Raw genomic sequence first — 25,448 nt, 5'->3', positions numbered from 1 at the left:
GGCGCGGGAACCGGGGCGGGCTCTGGGCAGGGGGCCGGCGCGGGGCGGAGCCGGGCTCGGAGGGAGCAGCCCGGCTCCCCCTGGCGGCCGCGCGGCGGGCCGGTGCGGCGGCGCCGCTGTCCTTTGTGCTGCAGCCGGCATGTGGCCGGGCTGCGGCGGCGGGCGCCCGGCGGCGTGAGGGCAGCGGGCGGCGCGGCGAGGCGCGGCGGAGCCATGGGGCGGCGGCGGGCGCTGGTCAGCGCGCTCAGCCTGTGCCTCAGCCTGTGCGCCCTGGGGCTGCTGCTCACCGCCCTCCTCTCCGACCACTGGTACGAGACCGACCCCCGGCGGCACCGCGCCGGCTGCGAGCGCCGCGCCCGCCTCCCGCGCCCCGGCCAGCGCCCCCGCCTGCTGCCCCTGCCGCCCCTGCCCCTGCGCCGCCGCCTGCCCCGCCGCGCCGGGCCGCCCCCCGCCGGCCCGGAGCCCGCTCGCTGGCCCGCGCTGCCGGGGCTGGGCGTGCTGCAGTCCGGCTGCGCCCGCCCGCTCTTCGCCACCTACGCCGGCCTGTGGAGGAAATGCTACTACCTGGGCATCGACCCGGACCTGGACAGCCTGGTGGAGAGAGGTGAGGGAGCGCGGCACCGGGCAGCGGGCACCCTGCGGGCGGGCACTGTGCGCCTTGCACCCCCAACACCCTCCCCCATGGCCAGTGTGTGCCTTGCACCCCCCAATATCCCCCTGCACGGCCACTGAGCGCCTGGCACCCCCAATATCCCCCTGCACGGCCACTGAGCGCCTGGCACCCCCAATATCCCCCTGCACGGCCACTGTGCACCCCTCTTCATGGGCACTATGCAGCATGCATCCTCAGCCTTGGGCACTGTGTACCATACACTCCCTGTACCTTCCTGCACGACACAGTGAAGCATACACCCCCAGCACCCCTCTGCATCGGCACTGTGCAGTATGCACCTTCAGGTAGGGCACTGTGCCCCATACAACCTATCACTCCCAGTGCATGGGCAGTGCACACCCGCCACTCCCAATGCACAGGCACTGAACGTCTCCCCACCCCAGTACATGGGTACTGTGCACCCCACTGCTCCCATGGTGCATGGGCACTACACACCCCTCCCACCCCAGTGCATGGGCGCCACGCACCAAACACCCGACCCCCCCCCCACAGTGCACAGCGCTGCACACCATGCACCCCTCACCACCTGTGCATGGCTGGGTACAGGGCATCCCCCAAAGCACCATGCACCTTCTTACCCACCAATTTTAGGCAGCATGTACCTCCTCACCACCAACGAACAGGCAACATGCACCTCCAAATGCATGTGAATTATGCACCCTTACTACACCATGAACTCCCACTGCATAGGTACTATACATCGCCAGTGCCATCAGTGCCCAGGCACTATGTACATCCAAGACTCCCCTGCCCAAACACCATGTATCCCCTGACCTAGCAATGCATTGGCACTGTGCACCTTTAATGCACCGTGCACCCACATCCCCTATGCATGGGTACTGTGGATTATGCATCCCTTAATAAACAATGCACCTCCTTACCCACCAATCTACATGCACCTTGCATCCTCTCACCCACCAGTACACAGGCATGGTGCACTATGCACCCCCATCATCCCTCAGTGCATAGGAACCGTGCATCCCCCAATGTGTCACACACCTCCCTCCCTCTCTAAAGCACAAGAACTTCTCCTACTACATGTGCACCATGTGCCCCTCAATGCACCGTGCATCTCTTCTCTCTCCCAGTGCATCAGGTACTCCACTCATGCACAGGGTCCACATACCTCCACTTCTCCCATGCACAGGTACCATGCATTCCAGTTACTCCAGTGCACAAGAACCATGCACACCTTTATATCAGTACATAGGCACCATGCACCTCACACATCCCCCCCACAGTGCACGGGCACTGTACACTCCCAGGTGCAAAGGAACCATGTAACAGCTTGCATTCCCCCCACAATGCACTTTCAGATACTAAGGCACCACTCTTTCTCTTCAGTCCTCCCCCATACACAGTCACTATAAACCCTTCCTCCATCTCCAGTACTGGGATCCCATTGCACTCAGCCCCCACAGTGCACCCGCACCATGTATCCCTTTCTCTCCCTCCAGTGTGGGGGCACCATGCACTCCATTTCTCCTCTCCCAGCCCCAAAATATACAGGTAGTAGGCTCCCCTTCTAGAGACCCTTTTGCCTCTCCTTCCTGTTCCCAGGGCCGCCGAGAGCGGGTTCGGGCCCCGGTGAAAAAAAATTTTCAGACCCCCTGGCAAGGGTGGATCAGCTAAACAGCCGGGGAAACCGGGCCTCAGGCCCCCTTCCGGACTGCCAGGCCCTGGTAATTTGTACCTGCTTCCCACCCTCTCGTCGGCCCTGCCTGTTCCCTCTTATATGCTGGCACCATATATGCTCTTTTTACCACCAATGAGCATACCTCGCACTCTAGCCAGGCCCACATGTGGGGAGACAGTGTGTGACACAGACTCAGGATGAAACACACAACAATTATTCATGCAAGCAACTTAAATTGCAGTAGGACTCCTTCCTTTACTGTACATGCCTCGTCCCATAACCTCGTCCTTATGGTTCTTTATTTTTGATGTTGTTAATTTTCAGTAATGACAGTGAAGGGCACCAGCTTTGCATGGGATAGAGTTATTTTTCAGCCTGCAGTGAATGACATACTTCAAAATGAGGGATGTTTGAGAGGTATGCCAACAAATAAAATGGCACCATACGCTTGGCTTCCCCTCCACTGCCACAAATACACTGGCACCAGCCACCCTCTCGCCTCCTCCCCCTCAGTGTGTGTGTGTGTGTGTGTGTGTGTGTGTGTGTGTGTGTGTGTGTGTGCGCGTGCCGGGCGAGAGGGAGGATACATGGGCATAGAGTATTGTCTGAGTGTAAGGCTATGTTTTAGTCATGGGTATTTTTAGTAAAAGTCACGGATAGGTCACGGGCAGTAAACAAAAATTCACGGTCCATGGCCTGTCCCTGACTTTTACTAAAAATACCCATGACTGAAACTTGGGTGGAGGGCTGCGAGTGCTCGGGGGGGGGGGCTCGGGGGGGGGGGGCAGTCCGGGGGCACCGTGGGTGCTAGGAGAGGGGGCCAGGGGAACCCACTGGTGGGGGCGCGGGGTGGGCAGCATGGCCCTGGACCCCCACTGTTGCTGGGGGGGGGGGGGGGGTAGGGTTAGTGCCTTGGCGGGGCTGACAGGGGCTCCCTACCCGGCTCCGTGTCATGGCAGCTCCTAGGCAGCGGAGGGGTCAGAGGGCTCGGTGCACTGCTCCTACCACAAGCACCAGCTGCCGCAGCTCCCAATGGCTGGGAGCCACAGCCAATGGGAGCTGCAAGGGTGGGGCCTGCGGGTGGGGGCAGTGTGTGGTGCAGAGCTCCCCCTGCCCCTTTGCCGCCTAGGAGCTCAGGGCTGTGGGAGCCAGGAAGCCCCCCACCCCGACGTAAGCACCCCCGCCACCTCTAGCCCTGAGCCCACTCACACACACCCAAACTGCTGCTGCTGGCCCAGGGGCTGCCCGGCTCAGGCTTCTGGGCCTAACTCTACTTCTGAATGAGAAATGGCAGGATTTAAAATCCAGCCAGAAAGGTATTGTTTGATGACTCTCTGGTGGAAATGCAGGTTGCCGCCTGCTCCTGCTCTTCTGTCCTCAATTTACTGTCGTTGAGCTGAAATTATTTCAAATGCAGAATAAAATTGAGAAGTGGTAAGGTTCAAACTGCACATCTGCTTCTTCGTGCAAACAAAAGGCTGATTCCTTCATGACGTTGCCCCATGTGAGTGAAATCTGTTAATTTTCTTCCAGGAACGTACAGAAAATATTAGATTAAACAGAGTGTTAAATTATTTGGGATAAACATATTAATTAGACGGCACAGAGATTCTGCTGAACTGAATGACTCTGCAGTGGGCCAAGTGCAGGACTGTAATGAGGTCAAGGCTCTTTCTGGGAGAGAACCTCTTGCATGGAGGTTGCCTACTGCCCTCGTCCAAAGCCCTTGCACATTAGCAAGGAAGCCCAGCAGTACATGACAGCGGAGCAGAGGTGGAACCGAGTTCCAGGGCTGGTACTCCCCATCCCATGCTACAATTGTGACCTGCCCATCAGAGACATGGGGGACAGTAGTTACTCTCAGGCCTTAGCATGAGCTGCACAGTGGTTGGGCACGGCGAGAGCAGCACCTGCAGCTGCATTAACGAGATATCACGATGCGGGAGGAGGGTCAGGTTGGCCACACTGAAACTTACCCTTGCTCCATGGCTAATCCTGAATCTGCAGTTGCGGGCTGGTGAGAAGAAGGGGAGCCCATAGGCAGGTTGAAATCCTGAGGATCAATAAGAGAGGTGTACAAATACCTGGTGCTGACATCTCTTGAGTGACAAGTGTGCAGTTGATCCACTGGTGTGTTCAAGGTGATGGAAGAGGGAGTGAGTGCAGAACTGCCTGTTTTGTGAGCCACTGGCGTTGAGGAGATCCAGCTATGGCCCTTGGGGTGTTCTCTGGCCCTTTCGGCAGGGCCCTCAGCCCCCATCCTCCCTCTGGGATTGGCTGCCAATGCTTTATGTGCAGGAGTAGCTGGCCACTCCCTACAGTAGCTGCTCTTCCACTGCTCCCACAGTTATGCTGCTGTGTACGGCTGAGTATATGCTGTCTAATATTAAGTAGGCCATTTTTTGTCACTTCTCTGTGTACCTGAAGCAGCCTTCCAAGGCCTCCTGTACATCTCCTCTTTGTGTAAAAATCTGCACTGGTCTTCTAGTAGAACCTCTGTTCCTCCTTAGTGAAAAAGATAAATGTAGCCCAGATAATAACACCTCTGTCCCTTCAGAAATTTAAAGGAATAGTCAACAGACATTTGCATCATTTGTCACCCCAATCTGAGATGTGACTTTTCTGCTTCCTCCCTTTATTGTCATCTGTTAAATTAGACCTTTGTAGAACAGCCAAGCCTTATGTCACGTAGACATGGGCTAATGTTCTTCTTTAGTACATATTGGGAAACAAATTTTTGTTTTATGTTGCAGCAATAGATTAAACATTTTCAAACTACACATATTGACTTAATGCAGGTTTTTTATTTGGTTGGTTAGTTTTGTTTTTCCTAATATTTAACTTTGATATTATATAAGTAGATAATAAACCTTTTAATTACAGCAACAAATAATGTGTAATACACTATTTCATGCTCAAAAGGGTGGGCAGCATCACTTTATCTTCTTTAGCCACTTGTGTAGAGGAAGAGGGTAGTTATATTGTTAACATTAGGTGCAGTGAATGTTGCACAAAATATCTGTAACTTAATGAAACATTTCAGAGGTGTGCCTTGGAAGACACAAAATTTCATTTACCAGATTGGCTTGAGAATAAGGTAAATAGCTTTCATTATGGCAATGAAGATGCACATTTAAGTGCTGCAGTTCATACCATCTTAAGCCAAGCAATACACTTGCAAATTAGTAGAGAAATGCAAAAATAGATATTGCTTTAAGTGTTCTTATGCTTATACTCAGCAGACTCATTGTGACATTTCATTGCTTGTGCCTTTAGGGATAACATTTTGGATTTGGAGTCAGCTACACCCTAGAGCACATGCAAATACTTTCCCTGGGATGGATGTTGTATTTTCAGGGCCAGCCCTGCTCATAACCCATTCCCCATGCCTCTGTTTATAACCAAAATGACATTTTGTTCTCTGCAGCCAACATTCTTGGCTTCTTATTAAAGTCCAAGGGCCAGCTCAGCTGGAGTAAATTGGCATCTCTCCATTGACTTCAGTGCAAATATGAAGATTTACACCAGCTGAGGATCCATCTCAAAATGTCCCAGAGAGTATCTTTCAATATTAATAGGTAGACTGAGAGAAATCACAAAGGCCCTGCATGTCCTCTCACTCTCCAGTTTTACATTGGTGTGTCCATCCCATTAACTCTTGACTAGCACCAGAGGACCTTTTATAGATATTCCCATAGAGTTGAACTCTAACCTAAGCACGTAATCCTTGTGTCTGCAGACGGGTAACTTTTTCCTTTCCATAAATATCACCTCTCTCTCAGGCATATGCCTCTTTCCTGAGACTCATATTAATTGTGATAGGCCTTGTCTACACTGCCACTTTACAGTGCTGAAACTGTCTCGCTCAGGGGTGTGAAAAAACACCCCCCTGAGCGATGTAAGTTTCAGCACTGTAAAGCACCAGTGTGGACAGTGCACCAGCGCTGGGAGCTATTCCCCTCATGGGGGTGGTTTTCTACAGGCAGAACTTTCTCCAGTGCTGGTGCCGCACAGCACCTTAAAGCGCTGCCCTACCCTTAGTAAGAAATGCATTTACAGCTGCTTACCACTTCAAAAAAAACCCACCTTCACCTTTGCAGAATAGTTAAATTCAGATCACGACCTCACATCCCATTATTTTCCATATGCTGTCTCCTTTTAGTTAAAAGGGTTTAATCTGTTTTAATAGTAAATTAAACTAAAAGGACGTCAGTAACATTTGGTCCCCAGTTCCTGCCATCCCATGTGGCCAGCTGATCTCCCACAACCAGTAACTCTTGGATGTCACCTTGACTGAGTGTCCCAAGTTTGCTCCTCTTGTGCATCTGACTAGAGGTCAGAAGAGTGTTTCCTTTTGAAAATGGACCACAGTGAATTTGCCCCCATAACAGTCTGAGACCCAAAAGCATCTTAACTAAAAACACAGTGAAAGGGAACCATTGTGGTGGGTGGAGAATAGTAAATTCCAGTGCTCCAACTAAGGTCACGTCCCCTCACTGGCTAGGTGCTGGTAGAAAGGGTTCACAAGGAAGGTTCCAGATCCTCCAAGGTATTTAGGCACCTGACTCTCAGTGAAACCAATGAGAGTTGGGCCCCTAAACACCTTTGAGGATATGAGACAAAGTTCACATATTGGGTTCAGCCATCTCCTTCCTTGACTCCATCTCCCTCCAGCTCTCATGCTTCCTACAATTCAGCACCTCTCGTAGTAGCCTGGTTGTCCTCTGACCTGTCCATGATGCCCTTGGGCAAGGCAAGGGGAGGGAAGGCTCTTACTCCATCCCCTTCCTGGGTGATTCAATTTCAGCTCCTGGTGCAACTAGTTTAGTTTCATTATTATTTATATTGCAATAGTATCTTGAGGCCCCGACCAAGAGCAGGACTCCTTTGTGCTGGACACTGCATGCACACACACACACAGAGTAAAGAAAGGTTACTTACTGGTAATTCTTGTTCTTCGGGAGTTCCCTCTGTGCATTCACGCCTGTGGCATTGACTCCCTCTCCTCTTGGCATTTGCACTCGAAGCCAGGGCGCATTAGCCCACAAGTGGGAAATGCACAGAGCCCCTCAAAGAAGAAACACTCCCTGCCCCAAAGAGCTGACAATCTAAATAGACGAGACAGACGCATCTGACCCAGGCCCTGCCCAGGGACAGGCGGCTGCAGCGTGTCTAGGGCTGAGTCACTGCAGGTGCTGCTTACGGAACGCGTTGGTGCAGTTGAGCAAGCAGCCTGGGTCCGGCTGCGGGTTTGCCTCACAAATACCGCAGAATTGCTCAGGGTTTTTCTGTCACAAAGCCTTTCAGTGATGCTATGCAACCTGTCCCAATGTCACTGAGCTTAGCGGATAAGGGCTGGATCCTGCCAAGGGCTGATTACTCCAAGCCCCAACTGAAATCAGTGAGAGCTGAGAGCGCTCAGCACCTTGCACGATAAGACCCTAAGAACAGCCATGCAGCTGCATGTCAGGGCAATACACTGGGCACTTCAGCTTCCTTGCAATGGAGCCAGACTGCCTTATTGCACAGCAAACATGGGGTTATCTGTACGGGGCCAGGGACTGGCTGTTAAAGCAACAGCCCCTTTTGGGGAGTGCCAGGGAACACCGCCAGTGGCGGATCTTGTAGGCATTTGTTCTGCTGAGAGCACAGCCAAACAGGGTGCCTCTGCATGTGCTGTGGGAGCGCGCACAGGAGAAGCAGCTGCTACATACTGTGACAGGGGTGCATCATGTGTTTTCCCTCCCATCACAGACTCACAGCATCGGTGCTGTGTCCCCAGCTTTGGATCAGTCTCTAGGAGGAACCCCTTCAGTGTGTCTCCCTTTTCCTCCAAGGTAAGCCACATGGCTTCACTGCCTCCTTAGACTGGACCTCCGGGCCTGCAGAACCTCTACTTCATACCGTGAGCTCTGTTCAGTGAGTCCAGCTGAGACAGATCCCTGATGGAGACTTGTCCACTCAGCAGGGATTCATGCACCTCGCCCATTATTTGCAGTGACGCTCACCCAGCGCTGTCCAAACAGTCGGGTTTATTAGTCATCTGGAACACAGCATAGGAAGTCCTTAGGGTATTATAGAGAACTGAAGGTTAAAGGTCTGGTTAGCCCAGAGCCCAGCCAAGCTGTAGGGAACCCCTTGATTCAAGGTCTCACTCTATGTCTGACCTCCTTTGTCAGACCCCAGGTGAGTCCCGACTCCTTTCAGCAGCCAACACTTATCCCCCCCACCTTGTACCTCTCCAGTCCTTTGATCTCAAGCCGGGGGATTGTTGTTCTCTAAGGAGAGATGGGGAAGTCCTTATCCGAGACTCATTGGTTGCTAGGTGTCAATGTCCCGTCTGTATCCCATTGACTTTCAATGAGATTAGGGCTCCTAATTGCCTACATCTCTTTTGAAAAATTGACTTTGACTCTTAAATCACTTAAGTGCTTTTGAAAATTTGACCCCAAGTTCCTGGGATCTTGTGGGTCTGGATCCTCTCCAGCATCTCGTGGGGGGAGAGGGCTGCTTAGAAAAGGCCCCAGAGTGAACTCAGAGCAGCGGGTGGGTGTGTGCACATCCATGTGCCCGTGAACTCTCCCAGCCTGAGGGGCTTGCATATCTCTCACTAGCATCAAGCTTCTGCCATTTGTAGGGAGAGGGGGCGTTGGGTGTTCAGTGCAGGGTCGAAGCAGCGAGGTAGTCTGTGGGCACGGGGAGAGCAAATGGAGAGAAGGAAGTGTGGACTAATTGTATTAGAAGACAATTTACAGCCTAGCTGTCAGTGTTTAACACAGTGTTCTCTGGGGGAACCTGCTTGGTTTTTAGCCGGCAGGTTAATGAAGTCTCTTTCTTCCTTTCCTGAAGGTATTGTTCAGAGATGCACAGCTATCAAATACCACTTCTCCCAGCCAATGCGCTTACGAAATATTCCATTCAACTTAACCAAGACCATCCAGCAAGATGAATGGCATCTGCTTCGTAAGTACACGAATTGTCAGCTCTCATCTGGGGACGTACAAGTTTCTCCATAATTCTGTCAGTGTTTCACATGAAAAAGCAAGACAACTCGCTGGTCTGTAGATAGGGTTTGCCATGCTGAATCAGACCAGGGCTCTGTCTAACCAGTAACCTCTCTCTGGCCAGTGCCAGTATCAGACGCTTCAAAGGAAGGGGTAAGAAATCCCATAGTAAGCAAATATGGAATAACCTACCTACAGGTAAATATCTTCCTAGCCCCCATCCTTTACAAGTTGGCTTATGCCCTGAAGCATGGCTGTTTATATCCCTTCTAAATCTTTTTTTTTAATTTTAAATCCCATCTGATGTCACTCTGGACGCTCTTGTTTTTCATGTAATTGGTCAATCTTTTTTTGATTCCTGGTAAACTCTTGCCCTAAATTATGTCTTTGGCAATGAGTTCTACAGGCTAACTGCGCAGTGTGTAAAAATGTATTTGCTTTTATCTATTTTAAATTTGTTGCCTCGCAATTTCATTAGATATCCCCTCGTTCTGTGTTATGAGAAAGGGTAAATAGGAACCAACCCCTGGTTTAATTTTTCTGTACTGCTCACTATATTCTCTACCTCTGTCAAGTCCCTTCTTATTCCTCTCCTGTCTAAACAGTCCCAATCTTTTCATTCTCACTCTAAAGTTAATTTTTTTTCATGCCCCTAATCCTTTTTGTTGTCTGTCTCTGAACCACTTGTATTATCTGCTGTGTTCTCTAAGATGGGGTGACCAGAACTGGTATTCCAGGTCAGGTCACATCATTGGTGCAGTAGTGACATTAGAACACTTTCAGTATTACTTTCTGTTCCATTGCATCTCCATCTAAACATTTTGTTTGCTCTTTTAACCATTGCTACGCACTGAGGAGGGTTGTTTAGTCAGCTATCCACTCTGGAGCCCACACCTTCTTCTGAGTGGTTACAATTAACTTAGAACCAAGCTTTGCCTATGAGTGGCTCGAAAGATTCTTCCAATATGCATTACCTTGCATTTGCCAATAGGGTTTGTCTGTAGTTCCTTGCCACTCTCTTTTTTGCTCCAAGCAAAAGGGTGGTGTTTAATCTCTGCTCTACTTCTGATACGGAAGCAGATTTAAGAAGAATCACGGCTGGTTTTCTGGGCATGGCAGCTGCTGTTCTTGTCTGTGGATGCATCGTAGCGGCAGTCAGTTTCTTTTGGGAGGAAAGCCTCACACAGCACGTGGCAGGCCTTCTATTCCTTATGACAGGTATTGTGCCATCTTTGTGTGCTAATGACAAATGAAGCCCTTGATTAGGTTTCTCTTTGGTAGCCTGTGCTTGTTATCCACCAGCAGAGAACACCTTCCTTTGATCTTTCCAGTTAGAACTGACTTTCCACTGCAGCTATTCGGGCAGACGTCAAAAAAGCAGGCAAGATTTTTCTGAGTACTGTATGAAAACCGAAAGGGACCATTTAATTTCTTCTTCCAAAAAAGGGAATAAAAAGATTGTCCTTCACGCTGCATACCCGTGCCTGGGAGAAAGAAGGGGTAAGAGCACTCCCTTACAGCGCTTGCACAGACTATGCAAACTCTAGGACCAGGCGTGCAGGGGCACGTGGGCATTGTGCCATTGCTTATTTCCCTGCTTGAGCATGTGGATGGGGAAGAGTGGGCAGAGCGCTGGTCCCTTGCCTTCAATTTACCAGCCAGCAAACCTGAGACAGCATGGGAGGGTGTCATAATTTGCTGGGAAATGATTTCTTTCCAAAGCAAAGAGGGAGGCTGAGACTAAATTGTGTTGGAGTTACAGCGTCTGCCAGGGCTACTCCTGGAGGGGTGCAGTTTACACCCCTTCTTTTGCACAAGACTGGGTCTAAAGGCAAAATCTATCCCTAACTTCATGTTAGTGGGGAAGACTAGGGAATAGGTTCCCCTCCCCCCCATTCCTTCTTAACTCTGTCCTTAAAACAACAAAGGAGAAGTCTAAATTACAACAAAAGCAGCAGTCGTATAGTTAAGTCAGTGTAACCATTTTATTTTTGTCCAAGTCATTTATAACGTATTGAAACTTTCACCCCTCAGGTTACCGCTTTTTGTCATTGGTCTTTTCCTAAAAATGAACTTTTTGGGGAAGTTTGAGGAAAAGTGTTCGGCTGTTTTTTCAGAGTGAAGGTGGACAGGTGTTATTTGGTTCCTATTATTAAAAAAAAAAAAGTCTTTCAATTTTTTTTTGCAAATAGCAAAAATGTCAAAGGGTAGGAAAGGTTAAATTCATTGTGGGAAAAGCCCTTAATGAGAAGCAATTATTTTCCCTGGTCTGGAGGAAATGTATATTGATTTGACCAAGTTATAAACCTCTGAAAACCACATATTGAGCATGTAGATTTTATTCCATAAACCTGTAAAGTGCAAGCCTAAGGAAGAATTCATTGTGACTATATGTGTATAGCTAATTTCACTGCATAATGAAACATCTAGCCCAATAGATTGCTGCCGACCCAGGAGGGACACTCTGGACAGGGAGTCGAGCTCCTGCAGACAGATGTGCAGTGGCTGAGAGGAGAGGAGCTCACTCTTCCACATCAGAGCTATGCTGGGGATGCATGGTTGAGTAAATGACATGCACAGACTAGATTTTGTCAAGTGCATACAAAACAATTACCTCAGCTAGCCCACCATGGATCTTGTGAGGTGTGAAGAGGCTGCTCTCAGCCATGGGTCTTCAGGGGTGCAAAAAGAGGAGTCTCCAATCTGAATATGTTAAGCAGGCCTCACGAATCCACATGCAGGGCACTTAACACCCCTGCTCTAAAAGAATTCTCCTGGGGTAACAACTGCAGCCAACCTTAAACCACTTGTATAAACTGAGAGCTTTTTTCCAAGTAGGAACTACAAGAAATTACATTAAGTTCATAATTAAAATACAGAGCCAGCGCTCAAAGCCTTGTATAGTCAGATAAGACCCTGAAACATTGTAAATGCCAGCATTAATACCACATGTTCTATCCAAGTAAGAAAACAGCTTTTGCCTAGTCTTTTGATTATATAAACTATTGTTTAACAGGGATGTGTTTGCTCTTTTATTTATCCCAGGCTGTATAACTCTACTAACCCCGAGAATATGTTTTGTTCGCAGGAATATTTTGCACTATTTCTCTGTGCACTTATGCAGCAAGTATATCATATGATCTAAACCGTCTACCAACATTCATATATAGTCTTCCTGATGATGTGGAACATGGATACAGCTGGTCTATATTTTGTGCTTGGTGCAGTTTAGGATTTATAGTAGCAGCAGGATGTCTTTGTGCTGCTTATCCGTTTGTTAGCAGGACCAAGATTATTCATCTAAAGTCTGCCAGAAACTCTTCTGTATGATTGCTTCTCAGAAGATGAAATTCTCTACCCTTGTTCAGGGACAGGCGAACAATATTGTGCAAGGACTTACCACAAAAACAAAAAAAGTGAAAGGAAAGTTACATTCAGGGTTCCATGCACAAATACCTGATCCTTCAAAATCTACCAGTCAGGAAACAAGAGGCGTTCTGTTCTGCTTTCTAGCTGACTGAAATCAAAGAAAGGAAACACCTTCCCAAGGACAAGAAGAGTAGGGGTATCAACTGCTTCAGTCAAAATACTGTGTATACATGTGTCTGAAAGGGGATGAGGCTATTCACACAGGAAAAGTTAAATGGTTGGGAAAAGCTGGGATGAGAATTTAGGGCTATTTCTATTTTTCAAATGTTTGTAAATAAAGTAACTTATCAGAGGGGAAAAAAATCATTGCCAAATGAGTCTGAGTCAGAAAAATATGCTTTTCTTTCCATAGGATCATGCTTAATACACTTTAATGCAGCTTCTTCTGGACTTGAATTTAGGGGAGGTTTGTTAGTTTTTTGCTGTCAGATAGATCCAGTCTCTTCCCCTGTACCCCATATGAATGTTTTGTCAAAACAAGAATCCTGCTTGGTTTCATTTCCCTTTGTACTTTATAAGTAACTAAAAATGTTCATGGTTTATATAGATGAGAAATTCATTCATTCCCACTGATACTGTTGGAAGTTACCTCTGTTGTGAAGCTTCAGCATCTTTGTGTTAAACTACAATTCAGTAGTAAAACACCTCCCTCTGCAAACACTGTGTTTGTGTTGAATAGAAGTTAGGGGCTTAGAACTGGGTTTTCTCTTGAAGGTGGTGTAACTCAAACCTGAATGTGAATCATTACAGCAGGCTTTCAAGTGATAGGGTAGTCACAGATCCAGTTGAGTGTCCCTCTTGGTTCTCACCAGACTGCGGTGAAAGGCAATCTAACTTCTGGCTCCCAGGTTTTAAGCCTCCAGACTCTGAACAGAGCTCCTGCCACTGCCTTTATGAGCACTACTTCCTCCTCCTTCCCCCCCCCCTCCCCCAGCTGTAAGGATTCTTCATTTGCAACTGCAGCATGAAAGCACAGCCCTGCGCACTCTCACAGTCCTCCCTCCTTGCCCTCAGCCACTGTTCCAGGCTCAGACCTTTGTGAGTGAGCAGAAGGAACAGAGGCATTCAGGGGCCAGATGTCCCTTTTGTAACCTCAGCTTCAAATGTTTGGGGGTAGAAGAGGGAGACTGTGCATTGCCAGACAGAACCCAAAGTTGGCTCTTGGTGAGCGCCTCCCCCATCCCACAAGCATCAATGTACACAGGCAACTTCCTCCACGAACTACTGGTGAAGAACCTGTTCCTTTCCACCCTTCGGGCAAGTCTTGGAAAGCTGTGTGGGCCCCTGTATGAAAGTGAAATCAACTATACCTTCCTTCTCACCCACGCTGTATTGATACAGGCTTATCCCAAAGGAGTGCTTGCTTACTCAGAGTAGATTGGGTGTCTCTTTACAGCAGGATACTTCCTCACATGCTTTAATGAATGATGGTATGAGGCTCTTTGCACAAATCAGGCAGACATCTCTGCATCAGTAAAGTCTGGAGACCTGACATGACTATTTCTTTGCAACCAGAACAGCTAGAGCCTTTCTTGAAAAAAGCAGAGACTCTAGAGAACGAGTGAGAGGCTCATCTGCACGCACCTCTCTGCAGAACAGTGTTTCAGGCTATTTGGATTTGCCCACAGCTGTGGAATATTAGCAGCTGAGAAAGGTTAAGGTACTGGCCAACCTCTGCCCACCCCCCACTTAGCTGCCATGGTTAATTAGCCCTTTGAAAGCATGTCATGGCAAGGGCTAGTGAAATAGCACATTAAGTAGGAGCTTTGTGCCAATCATTTTTATTTTAGCTTACACATTTATCCATATAGTCTTGACTGGTAGTGCATCTAAAGTCACTGTACTAGAAAATTTCCAGTTATAAGTAGCTAAATATTCCTTAACAAGGTCAGACTTTTAAACAATATATGTAATGCTACAATATTTTTAGGTAGCATGATCTCTTACCGAGCTATCTAAGTAAGATGCACACTCTTAACACTCCATGAGCTTTCCCTTTAGGAAATATTTGCCTTTCCAGGATTTATATGTGGACTTTTACTCCCGGTAAAACTGACCAATCTGACACAGGGTGCTACCAGTTTGCTGCCACTTTAAATATAACCCGTCCAATGTGCAGAAGAGCATCATTGTGCAGACTTGCTCTAGAACTCCAAGGATCTTGTACATGACAGTGCCAAAGTTGTATGAATTGGAGTCAGAGCAGAGATCTCTTAAGAATTAATAGAGACAACTAGTGTTTCCACTTCTATTCCCTTCTGTTCTCCACCCTATGCAGCGCTGTCAAAGGTGGGATTCTTTGGGTAAACATCAGCAGGGGAGAGGTTTAAGATTTCGTCCACTGATGGCCCATCATCTTCTGGTAGTATCTCTGCCTCAAACATACGCTGAAGCAAAGCGTCAACTGTTCTGTACCCTGAGAAAAGAAAAAAAAAATACATTGGTTTCTCTACTGGCCTCGGCTAGTTAAATCAAGGGAATGGCTACTTTATGCTCAAAGGCTGAATGGTCAAGTCAAGTCATTTTGTGATATGTTGCTCACTGGGTGACAAGTCACTGAGGTGTCTACCCTGCCGGCTTACACCCCATTCCCCAGCAACCAAAGGCAGCTCTTTCAATCAGCATGTGTTATTTACCACTATAAAAACCATATACATGTGAGAATCTCCCTCTGTAGGATTGGTCCCTACAACACATTTTCTAGCACTTTGCCCAATAACTATTTGAACATCCTGAACAAATCCACATTGAAAGAGCAAACAGTTTTCATTAACTGCTGCCCGTTCAAGGGATTTTTTTAAATGAAGCAGTTTTGATAGATTTGGGCTGTAGTCCACGAAAGCTTATGCTCTAATAAATTTGTTAGTCTCTAAGGTGCCACAAGTACTCCTGTTAGTTTTGATAGAGCACTTGAAGCAGGGAGCTCCATATGAGGCCCCTAGACTCAGGCTTTCAGTCAGTTTTTGTGTTAAACAGTGAATCCAGGCTTATAGTGAGCTTCAACAGGAAACAGCCAAGATACAGGGAGAGAGTTTCTGGGAGGGAAGGATGAGCATTAAACCAAGCAGTAAGAGTTGCAAAGAGTTACCAAAGAGCCTCAGCCAGGATAAAAGTGAAGTGGATACAAGGAGAAAACAGCAACAAAGAGGCTTCCTAACATCTGGAGAAGCTGAACCACCAAGACTGTTCCTTGTGTAAGTAGCTACTGCAGGCAACGAGCGCATGCTGTAAAGCCCAGGAGCTTGACAAAGAAAGTGCTACAATAAAAACAGCAGAAACACTATTAGAATCGGAGTGGGGATGCCCAAAAGCCCCAAACTGCATTCTGATTGGCTGTTGGGCCTGATTGTGATCAAATATGGCACAAACATGTGGGCGTGCTCCGATGAAAGAGGTGCTGGGGGCTCAAGCAATTTAACTTTCATAACTGATGCAGCAAGCATAGAGGTGCCGGGGCTATGAACTGCCAAGCCAAGAGCCCTGCCAGTTCCCATCATACTTCACTCACATATCTTCTCGTCCATGTTGGAAATATTCCTAAAGAGACTCCTTGGCCCCAGCCTGCCATTTAAAGGGGATCTAGGTGGGTTTTAGCTGCAGAGACAGCTACACCTATATCAGCTTCCCCTGCCACCCCAATGCAGGGCTGCTCCCCTCCCTGCCTTGGGACTGGAAGTGCCCTGGACATCTGTGTTTGATGAGATCAGGGGAGAATTAAGGTTTTGAACAGCTCATCTCACCAGGAGTGGCTTCTTCTACAGTCCCACTAAGCTTTTCTTTTCTTCCCCCCCAAATGGTCAAGTTAACACGCCATCCTGTAATGGCAACGGTGCACGAGTAGGCTATTGGAGAGGGGCTCAGTTGGGTAGAGGCACACTGCACCTAACACACACACGCCTGCGAGAGTGCACTCACTGACTCATTGCTGTGGGTTGATTAATACCAATTCACAGCAATTCAGTAAATCTCCGTTTGTCAGCACCAGGGGTCTTCCAGCAGCAGTTCACCGCCCTGGAATATTTGTAATCACGAGAGACCTGACCGACAAGCAGAGAATTCAGCAGTGGATTCGTTCCCCAGAGAAGAGCCTTCGGGAATGGACTTACTTTTAGAAGCTATTTTAAACATCAGCCCTTTAGACTTTTTCTTGGTTATTTCTTCCCCTCCGAGGTCATTCTCACTGGTTTCCATGTTGTCTATTAGTTTACCATCACGCAGTTCTTCCCTTTAAATAAAATATATATATATATATATATATATATATATCCCTATGAAGCCACTTAGAAATGCACTCCAGTGCTCTCCACAAGTTCATGGACTGGACTGGCTCTCCCAGGCTTTTGCTATTGGGGCTTGGAGCCCCAGCAGTCCCTCCCCCAAAGGCCCCTCTGCATGCAAAGCAGAGCATGGCTCAGAATCAATGGAGCAGACCCTACGATGCAGGAGCAGAACTCCCATACCAACGTCAGGAGAGAAGGGAGAAGGAGAAAGCAACCTTTCCCCATTCTAAACATACAACCAACTGCTGCTATTGACAGTCTTCCAACGGGGTCAGTGAAATGCCGGCCTCTTACAGCAAGAGGCAGGTGCCGGTCTGCCTCCCACCCTGCGACTGGGAATGAGCAGAGATGTCTGTCCAGAGAGGGTCTCATTTTAGCTGTTGGCCCATTAGGGGCTAAGTCAGCTCCCTGAGCTCACACTCCCCTGCCCAAGCCACGTTCTAGGCTAGGGTTTAAAGGAACTACCACCACACCTTTCAATCAGAGTGCAGATGCCCACTGCAGCCACTCAGCCTGTCTAATGAGGGAAATCGGACCGTCTCTGAATACAGTGACTAGAGCAGTTTTATTGATTTCACTAAAGTAGCTCCCTGAACACCCCTCTCTGCCAAAGGCAGGTGAGCTATGTGTGTGCGCCCAGGAGGGAATGTGAGAGAAAGTGGAGCGTAGGTAAGAGCCTATGCAGAAGAGACACCTGTTTCTTGTCCAAGGCATCTGATCACCACAAGGAAATGGAACTGAACTCACCCAGGAGACTCTGGAAACCTAGATCCCTCAGCTGCACATCACGAAGGACAATCTGATTACACTTCCCTTCAGTAATGGATGTGTTGAGAGACCCACCCACAAAGTACCACGTTTCCCCTGTAGTTTACTTACTCTTGGATTCCTACTCCCAGCTCTTGAATTTTCCTCTCAATGGCAGTTTCTACTTCACTCTTTTCCAGGGAGTACTCCACAAAGAAAGCTTCTAGGATAAATGCTATGAGAATACTGAAGGGGGGGGGGGGGGAGAGAAAGGGGAAAGACATGCTAAGAAAAGGCAGGATTATACAAACAGCAACATGCCCAATGTTTTTGCAGAGTAAGCCCTTGCATTATTAATGGATTTCTGCCATAGCAGACTGTGGAATTCATGGCCCATCAGTACAAATGGGTCAGTGCCTAGATACCATGGAAATGCCCCCAGAGCAATAGATAGCCTTTGCTATTTGCCGAAGACCCCCCCACCTGTCTTCATGGCCCGGCACTGAACAGGGATGGAGGAACCTGCAGAGTCCCAGTCAGATTTGCAGCTAGACACAGTTTAATTCTTATTCTTTAAAATTCCAGCCCCAAGCAGCACTTTACAGAGTTAAGCGCTGTTGTCCATGAGACTCGTTTAGGGCTTGCTGCCCCTCCCCTCTCTAAAGCACCCCCAATCCTTCCTCCGCGGGGGACATAGAATCCCTCGTTCCTTCCTGCCTAGGCTGTTCCATCTTCTGAGGAGGAGAAATCGCCCTTTTCATCCGTAAGGTGTCCCCCGGCTCAGTACCTCTTCATGCATCCGTCAGCAGGAGGCATTTGCAGGGAAACCACCGTAACCCGGAGCCCAAGTGTTTCAGCCCAACCACGCAGCAGAGCTCCAGCCCTCCAGGCAGAAAGAGCCCCATGAACACATTAAGTCAGGCCTTCAGCCGGCTGTGACTCTAAGCCCCATGCTTCCCCACCCCCAACAGATGGAAACGTCGCTGAACTTACTTTATGATCATGATCACCACCACAATGTGGAAGGCAATGAAGTACAGCTTGGCAGCCTGATGAGTGACCAGGGCAAACCCATTGGCAAGAAGTATAAAGTTAAGGACTAGGGCAGAAAGGGAACGTCTCCCTGCTGAGAACACCCTGCTTGGGACAGTCAGGATGAAGACAAGACAAGACACATTTGAGCTTCCCTGGGTGACGCTTCCTAGTTAAAAACTTTACTGAAGGGAATTAAGATCGCATTTCTGTCTCCATTTTGATCCCATTGAAGTCAATGGTGTGGGGGTGTCTTTCCATTGACTTCTGTGGACTCTGGATTGGACCCTGTGTTATAGATACAGAAAGGATATCATGCCATTGATTGACAACAGTCAGCTCCATCAGAACAACGAATGAAGATGTGATGTCATTGAAGTTGTTCTTGCAGTATTTGGCTCGAGCAAACATAGAATCTTTTAAGGCAGGGTTTCCGCACTCCAGGGCATGATGGGCAGTGGAATTCCTGGGAAAGAACTGGATTTTCCCCTGGAATAGTTCCATGCCAATGATAGCAAACATGTAGTATACCACCTAGGGAGAAAGAGACCCATTCCCATAGATGGGAACGTCACATGACAGCTTTACCCAGCAGAGTACAGAAGCATCTAGGATTCCATCATCAAATTCCCCAATGCACTTCCCAGATTCTGTACCTAAATACTGGGTCACTTGAGCCAACTGTGGCTTCTCCCCAAGACACTTTTTGAGGACAGCTGGTACTAGAAGATTAACAGAGACTTAGTCCAGGAAGTAGTGATGCCATACAAGGTTTAAAGATAAACTAAGCACAGAGGGAGAAGAATTTTGAACTGGAACCTTAGTTGATGGAGGTGGGTTTTTCCAATTTATCATCCAATTTTTTGGGGGTGAGTGAGGGAGGGGGAGAAATGCACAGCAGCATCAAGCAGATCAATTAATCTCCTGAACTGGCAGCTAGGGAGAACCAGATCCTGCGAAACAGCTTTATGCATAAATAATCCTGAAAATATTCAGGTCCACGCATACAGCCTTGATTCTGGCCTGAGAGTGACCGCTCTGAAGCTTTATAGTTCACCTTTTGAAGATAAAATCGTGGAATTCTAAGGAAAACAAGGTCATGCTACAGCAGGAACTGCTGCACTTCAGAGTTCGTGTCCAGGGTGCTTACCAGAGCCAGCCCACCAAAGGTCAGCATCGTCGGCACAATGTTTATGAGCGTATTCATGATGACCCGGAACCTAGAACAAGACAATTCATGAGAGCCCCATGCCTAGATGTTTATTTAAAGAGATATTTCAGGAATTCCTGATAGTTGGGGGACTCCATTGTGTAAAGAGGCACCATTTTGTTTTGCAGGGGCGTGAGAGAGAAAAGTGGTGGCAGATCTCAGAGATCACTGGCCCATTTGCCTCTGCTGGTTGTTGGTGCCATTTCTCTGCCACTGTCCCACATTAATGCAGAATGGGGCTGGGGTGTAGGCTTGATCGTGTTTAACACGGTCTGCCTGCCCGCTGCTGGGCGGCCTTGTGTGGCTTCCCCATTTCACAGGGGCAGTGCTTTGTCTGCTCTAGTGGGCTCTTGCTTAGGTGTCTGAGTGAGTGGTGGGGCTTATTCCTGTTTGAGAAGAGGGCTGCTAGGGGCCCTTAAGCCTGGTCTACACTTGAGTTCCATTGGTACAAACTTCGTTGGGTTGGGGGATGATGTGTCACCAACATAGTGGTAAAATCCTTTAGCAAGGACGCAGTTTATGCCAGGATAAAGGTGCCTTATTCTAGTACAATTTCGTCTCATTCCCAGATGGGAATAACTACACTGGTATCGAAGCCCCTTTGTAAAGCTGTGCAGCCCTTGTAAAGCCATACGGCAGCATGGATACAGCCATGCTACACCAGTATTGCTTACGTGTGTCACCAAGAACTTGATCTTCTCAGCTGACTGGGAAACCTGGTCCCCTGCCAGCCTCTAGATCAGCTCAATGCAGTGGTAGAGGGCTACAGCCCCATTACATTCTTTACCTTTGAATGCTATCCACAATCCTGATGAGCCGGAGGACTCTCAGTATGAAGACAATATCCAGCACTTGCTGGCTGTTGTATTGACTTGCTGAGGAAGAAAGAAGCACCAGCAACTTTTAGTATACATGATCTCCAATACTTCCCTGTTTGCTTAAGACAAAGGCTAATTAAATCACTAGGCAAAGCACAGAAAGTGTCCCCCATCAGTCACAGTACAATAGCAGAATGAGACAGAGCCCTGAGATGGTTGTGCATCACAAGATGTTCTATGTCTATCATCCTCAAAGAGGTGTACACAATTCCGGTACACGATACTTCAGATTCTGACAGGGATGGGTGGTTTGTATTTCAAAACACAAAATAAAATAAAGGAGTTTGCTTCTGCCCCCCTCCAACATAAGAGGTAGTATTTAATTTAAATGGCTACCTTTCATCGCTATTACATACATAGCTGGAATAAACACAAACTATGTTGTAATCTAAACAATGTTACCTACTCAAAGGGTACAGATTATGAGTTCATTCTTCCATGGATTGTTATTTAAATCTTTTTATACTTCCCCAAAACATGCAGAATTCTTCATAAGTTTCAATGGAAACCATGAGTCGAGAGTGATATTAGGAGATAAATCTTAAACAAAAACCCTACCACGTAAGCTACAAGTGCCTGAGAAATTAACAGTCTGCTAATGCCACAGAAGAAGGTTTAAAGCGCAATGCTGTTTGTACCTGATTTAAGTGAAGCGTTGAGAATCGTAGCGATCAGAGCAGCGATAATGATGGAGGTATCAAACCTAGTGTTGATGGAAAGAATTCTATTACACAGATAATTCTATTGCACATCCAAGTGCAGTGCAGCCATTTAGATACTAATAGTGATGGACACAATGCAAGGCCTTAATCTGCAAACACTCAAACATGTGCTTAAAGTTAAGCACACAAGGATTCCTACCGAGCCAGAGGAACTATTCATGTACTGGAGCGTTTGCAGGTTTGGGCCCTAAATGGCTGGACTGTGACCTCTTTGGGGCAGGGACTGTATTTTATTCCGAGTTTGTACAGTCTGCCTAGCACAGCAGCCCTTGTGTTTCTTCATGCACTGAAACAGCCATCCAGGACTAAGCAAAGTTTCTACATTGGACATATGGTTTGCAAAGGACCTGCAAGGGGGGAGAATGGCTTACGCTTTTTTGGTTTTTGCTTCTTTACAGTGGATAAGAGACCTAGAATGTTCTTTACTTGTTTGTTTACATTAGAAATTCAGGCCCAGTCTGTGCTACAAGTCTCTGGACAACTGGAAAACTAGTAGGGTTCCAGTATCACGGTGGGAGAAGAACCCAGCTAATGAGAAGGGTGAGGGGATTCTTGTATTGACTGTTGGAACTAACGGTTGTTTCTGTTAACAGGTATTTAAGTCCCACCCCACTTTTTTTTTTTTTTTTTTTTAAATAAAACAAAAGTATGATAAAGCTCTTATACCTACAAGCTCCAATGGGTCTGCCAGCAAGTCAGTGACAGCCAGGGCTTAACATTCCCAATATTTGTAGGGCAAATACACACAAGAGCTATCACCCCACTTCCAGACCTTCCTGCAGTAGTATTAAAAAAGCAGCACAAACCCAATTGTTGAAAACCCAATTAAAACATACATTCCTTTTTAAAGACAAGCCACCTCCCGCCTCCACTCTGGTACCAAGAAACCAGTCCAGTTTTCTAATCCTGCACTCCAGTTTGAGGTTAGAGCATTTCTCTTGCCATCTCATGTTTGCAATAGCTTTCGTTATATGTTGGTTATGCAAGTATGAACTTTACCAGTCTAGCGCTGGTTGTTTTTACAAGAAGAATCTAATTCTAGTAAGAGGCTGAATGGAAAGTCATTTTGGCTGCGAAGAGAAGTTGCAAGACATTCTTCCCATATCCCCTCTACCCCAAACCACCGCAACTCAGCACCCTACTTACCAGTTCCAGAACTGGGTCTTTGCAAAGAATGCCCTGGGTTCATAAGTGTACACTTTCAAGAGGATCTCGAGGATATATAAAGAAAGGAAAACCCACTCTGCATAGGAAATCAGTGGGTTTTCCTCATCCAAAGCAATGAATACGGCGTTTATTAGAATGATTACATCATAAGTCCAAACAAAGCCCCTGCAAGAAGGGGGAGAAAAAAGAAGGAGTTTGTTTGCACCTGCCTATGAAAGTTAAAAAAAAAAAATCCCTCAGAAGACTCCCCTGTGACCTTAAGAGCCCTTCAATGTCAACTGGCAGAGAGGCCCACTGTTGTGTAGTTCTGAACGTTGTTTAAGATATCAGATGAAAGCCAGTGGCACACTAGTCATTAATATCATTGCAAAATACATATATTAACACTAAAAAAGGAATTACGGACGCTTGCCGATATTATGCTTTCAAGTCTGTGATCAAATAAACAGAAAACCAGGTTGTCTTCCAGACAAGAGGGAGGACAGTTACCTCCATCTCTAATGGGAACGGTCTCGGACATCACCATGTTCAATGGGCAGTTCATTTGCATCAGAGATAAAAACTGGAAGAACAAATTAATAGGAGGTTCTGAAATCAACATGGGAACACACTCGCGTCTGCACCCTAGTGATTCATCCTGACTCTGGTGAATAGAAGGAGAAGCAAAAAGATGTTTCTATTATCCATCACATAGGGGGCCGGCATTCGTTGTATCCATGAAAGGTGGATCCCCTACCATGTGGGTGGGTGCTGCTGAACGGGCGCTTTAGATGACTAAGATAAGAAAGCTAAGGATTGTAGCCGGTTAAGTTTGAGTGACTTGAAGAGTGTTATATGTCTGTCTTATTTGTAAGCAAAACTAAATGGACAGAAATGGTTAGTCTTTCTTTCAGTTGTCGGTTAATAAACTTCTTGTTGTATCACAAGCACAAATCAGTGGTGTTATATTAAGCAAAGTGTGAATTCCTGGTTAAATCAAGCAAGCTGGTGTGTATGCTGTCTCTTTAGAGACAGTGGACTTGCTAGTTTGAGAGTGTCCAGTGATGGGGCTGGAGGTTGCAGGGAGACACTTCTCCAGGTTGGGAACTGATACATACCAAGGCCTAACCTGCAAGGCAAAGTTAAGCCTGACAGAGTCCTGAGGAATCTGTGGGGCCAGTTAAACTGGGAGTGGCAGGGAGCGGTCATAGAATTTAGCACCAGCAGATTTCTTTGATGCTGAGGCAGAGATGTTACAAGGCAACATACAGTTCTGGATGCTCCAAGAAAGCCTCAGAACCCTCCCATCCACATCCCCATTTCCCAGTTACAAAACCAGCTTTGCCATATATCAGCCAGCGTTTCAGTTTAAACAGCCTTTTCCCCGATGGAGAATTTAGGAGAGTTGATGTAATTTAACCTTACATTTGAGAAGCCAGTTACTACAAGTGTGTATACTCAGTTGTTGACAAGATCTAGCTTTCAGTGAAGTTGGAAGTTCAGTCTGCATCAAATCAAGCAGCGCTCATAAATAGATGTGAGACTGCCCAGAAGAGTAGAAAGGAATTGGAGAACATTAAACATCAGACTGAGCCCTAAATTAGCTCTTGATTCTAATTTAATAGGGGGTCGGTGAAACAAAGCGCAATACCACTTTATTACAGAGACTGCTGGGTTATTATAGGTTTTCATACCTGAATTCAGACTCCTTTTGAGCAAGACTGTATTTTCAAGCCAGAACATACAGCAGATCTGCTGTAGAATACTTGTGATATCATTCAGTGCTATTAGCACGACTGAGTTAGAGGGACTGGAGCGTGAAAGTGGGGATTTTCAGTAGCATTCAGCATTGGTTTAACTCCTACTCAAGTTAAGGATCAAACTCCACTAACTCAAGTGGGAGCAGAGTTATGCTAAGACTGAGCACTTCTGAAAAAATCCCACCTGTAGCGTTCCCCTTGCAGTGCTGGCATTTTCCAGCCTGCCATCCAGGTGAACACTTGTCCAGAGGGAAATGCTGGTTTGCAGCATCATTATGAGATGCTCATTGTGAGGGCAGAGACAGACTTACTTGTGTTGAACCATGCTGCGTATGAATAGGCTCACTGCTGAGTTATACACATGGGGCATCCAGTGCTCCAGGGGGTGGGTTTGTATCCTCATTGCAATCACCTGGATGTTCAGAAGGTCTGCCAGACGCACAAAAGATTTTTTGTCTGTAGTGGACAGGAAAGATGCCCATTAGCCTACAGGCATAATAAATGGCAGCATTTCATATTTGCAGAAATACAGGCCTTATGTGAAAAAGCAGTACTTCACTCTGTCCACATGCACACTCCAATACACAGGACTTGACCACCTGGGCAAAAAGGGAGCTTCCTTCAGCCATGCTAGCTTCATACTAGCTAGGAGCCCTCTTAACCTGTGCAAGGAGCTGTGGCATGAAGTTGTAAAGAGACTTGCCGAGGGGGAAGGAGAAGAGGAAAAAAAAAAAAAAAAAAAAAAAAAAAAAAAATCACATCTATAGGACTCATTTCACTCCTTACTTGCCAAATTTTAAACCTCATCTCAAGAAGGTCAGTCTTTAGACAAACAAACACGTAGTGGTCAAATCACACATCCACAGTTAAGTAATCACCATTCATTAACATAAGTGGTTGCAAATAACATTTTTCTATTTAACAGGTAATA

General features: G+C 47.1%; 2 protein-coding genes across 7 annotated transcripts in view; one reads left to right on the top strand and one right to left on the bottom strand.

The window, feature by feature from the left end:
• Window positions 1-74: 74 nt before the first annotated feature.
• On the top strand, window positions 75-13,284 carry TMEM178A (transmembrane protein 178A). Of its 5 annotated transcripts, none has more exons than XM_065589850.1 (4): window positions 75-604; window positions 9,159-9,272; window positions 10,394-10,531; window positions 12,402-12,704. In XM_065589850.1, exons 1-4 carry the CDS (start codon window positions 214-216, stop codon window positions 12,641-12,643), a joined length of 885 nt encoding a protein of 294 aa, XP_065445922.1. In that variant the 5' UTR covers window positions 75-213; the 3' UTR covers window positions 12,644-12,704. The 5 variants fall into 5 exon arrangements, with proteins under 5 accessions (XP_065445922.1, XP_065445921.1, XP_065445923.1 ...); XM_065589849.1 differs by having other exon boundaries at window positions 10,391-10,531; XM_005311263.4 differs by lacking the exon at window positions 75-604 and adding an exon at window positions 8,062-8,146.
• A 1,223-nt stretch (window positions 13,285-14,507) lies between these two features.
• Window positions 14,508-25,448, bottom strand: part of LOC101938432 (two pore calcium channel protein 1-like) — a 30,300-nt gene continuing 19,359 nt past the window's right edge. For both annotated transcript variants that reach the window (XM_005311260.5, XM_042846495.2), the window contains 10 exons: window positions 24,829-24,973; window positions 22,758-22,943; window positions 21,528-21,592; window positions 20,799-20,886; window positions 19,952-20,021; window positions 19,116-19,335; window positions 18,763-18,853; window positions 17,902-18,015; window positions 16,849-16,967; window positions 14,508-15,158 (listed from right to left, as the gene is read on the bottom strand). In XM_005311260.5, coding sequence (XP_005311317.1) covers window positions 15,013-15,158; window positions 16,849-16,967; window positions 17,902-18,015; window positions 18,763-18,853; window positions 19,116-19,335; window positions 19,952-20,021; window positions 20,799-20,886; window positions 21,528-21,592; window positions 22,758-22,943; window positions 24,829-24,973 — 1,244 coding nt within the window. In that variant the 3' untranslated portion in view covers window positions 14,508-15,012. The remainder of the gene's footprint in view (window positions 15,159-16,848; window positions 16,968-17,901; window positions 18,016-18,762; window positions 18,854-19,115; window positions 19,336-19,951; window positions 20,022-20,798; window positions 20,887-21,527; window positions 21,593-22,757; window positions 22,944-24,828; window positions 24,974-25,448) is intronic.

Source organism: Chrysemys picta, chromosome 3 (assembly GCF_011386835.1).
Source record: "Chrysemys picta bellii isolate R12L10 chromosome 3, ASM1138683v2, whole genome shotgun sequence".
Taxonomy (NCBI): Eukaryota; Metazoa; Chordata; order Testudines; family Emydidae; genus Chrysemys; species Chrysemys picta.
The sequence above is the reverse complement of the archived record's forward strand: the minus strand, read 5'-3'. Positions and strand labels throughout refer to the sequence as shown.

Bases quoted from the DNA above. Each gene is read 5' to 3' on its own strand.
- TMEM178A (XM_065589849.1), top strand. From the start codon at position 214: ATGGGGCGGCGGCGGGCGCTGGTCAGCGCGCTCAGCCTGTGCCTCAGC. The intron at 605-9,158 runs GTGAGGGAGCGC...CCTTTCCTGAAG, and splicing joins GGACAGCCTGGTGGAGAGAG to GTATTGTTCAGAGATGCACA. The intron at 9,273-10,390 runs GTAAGTACACGA...CTGATACGGAAG, and splicing joins AGATGAATGGCATCTGCTTC to CAGATTTAAGAAGAATCACG.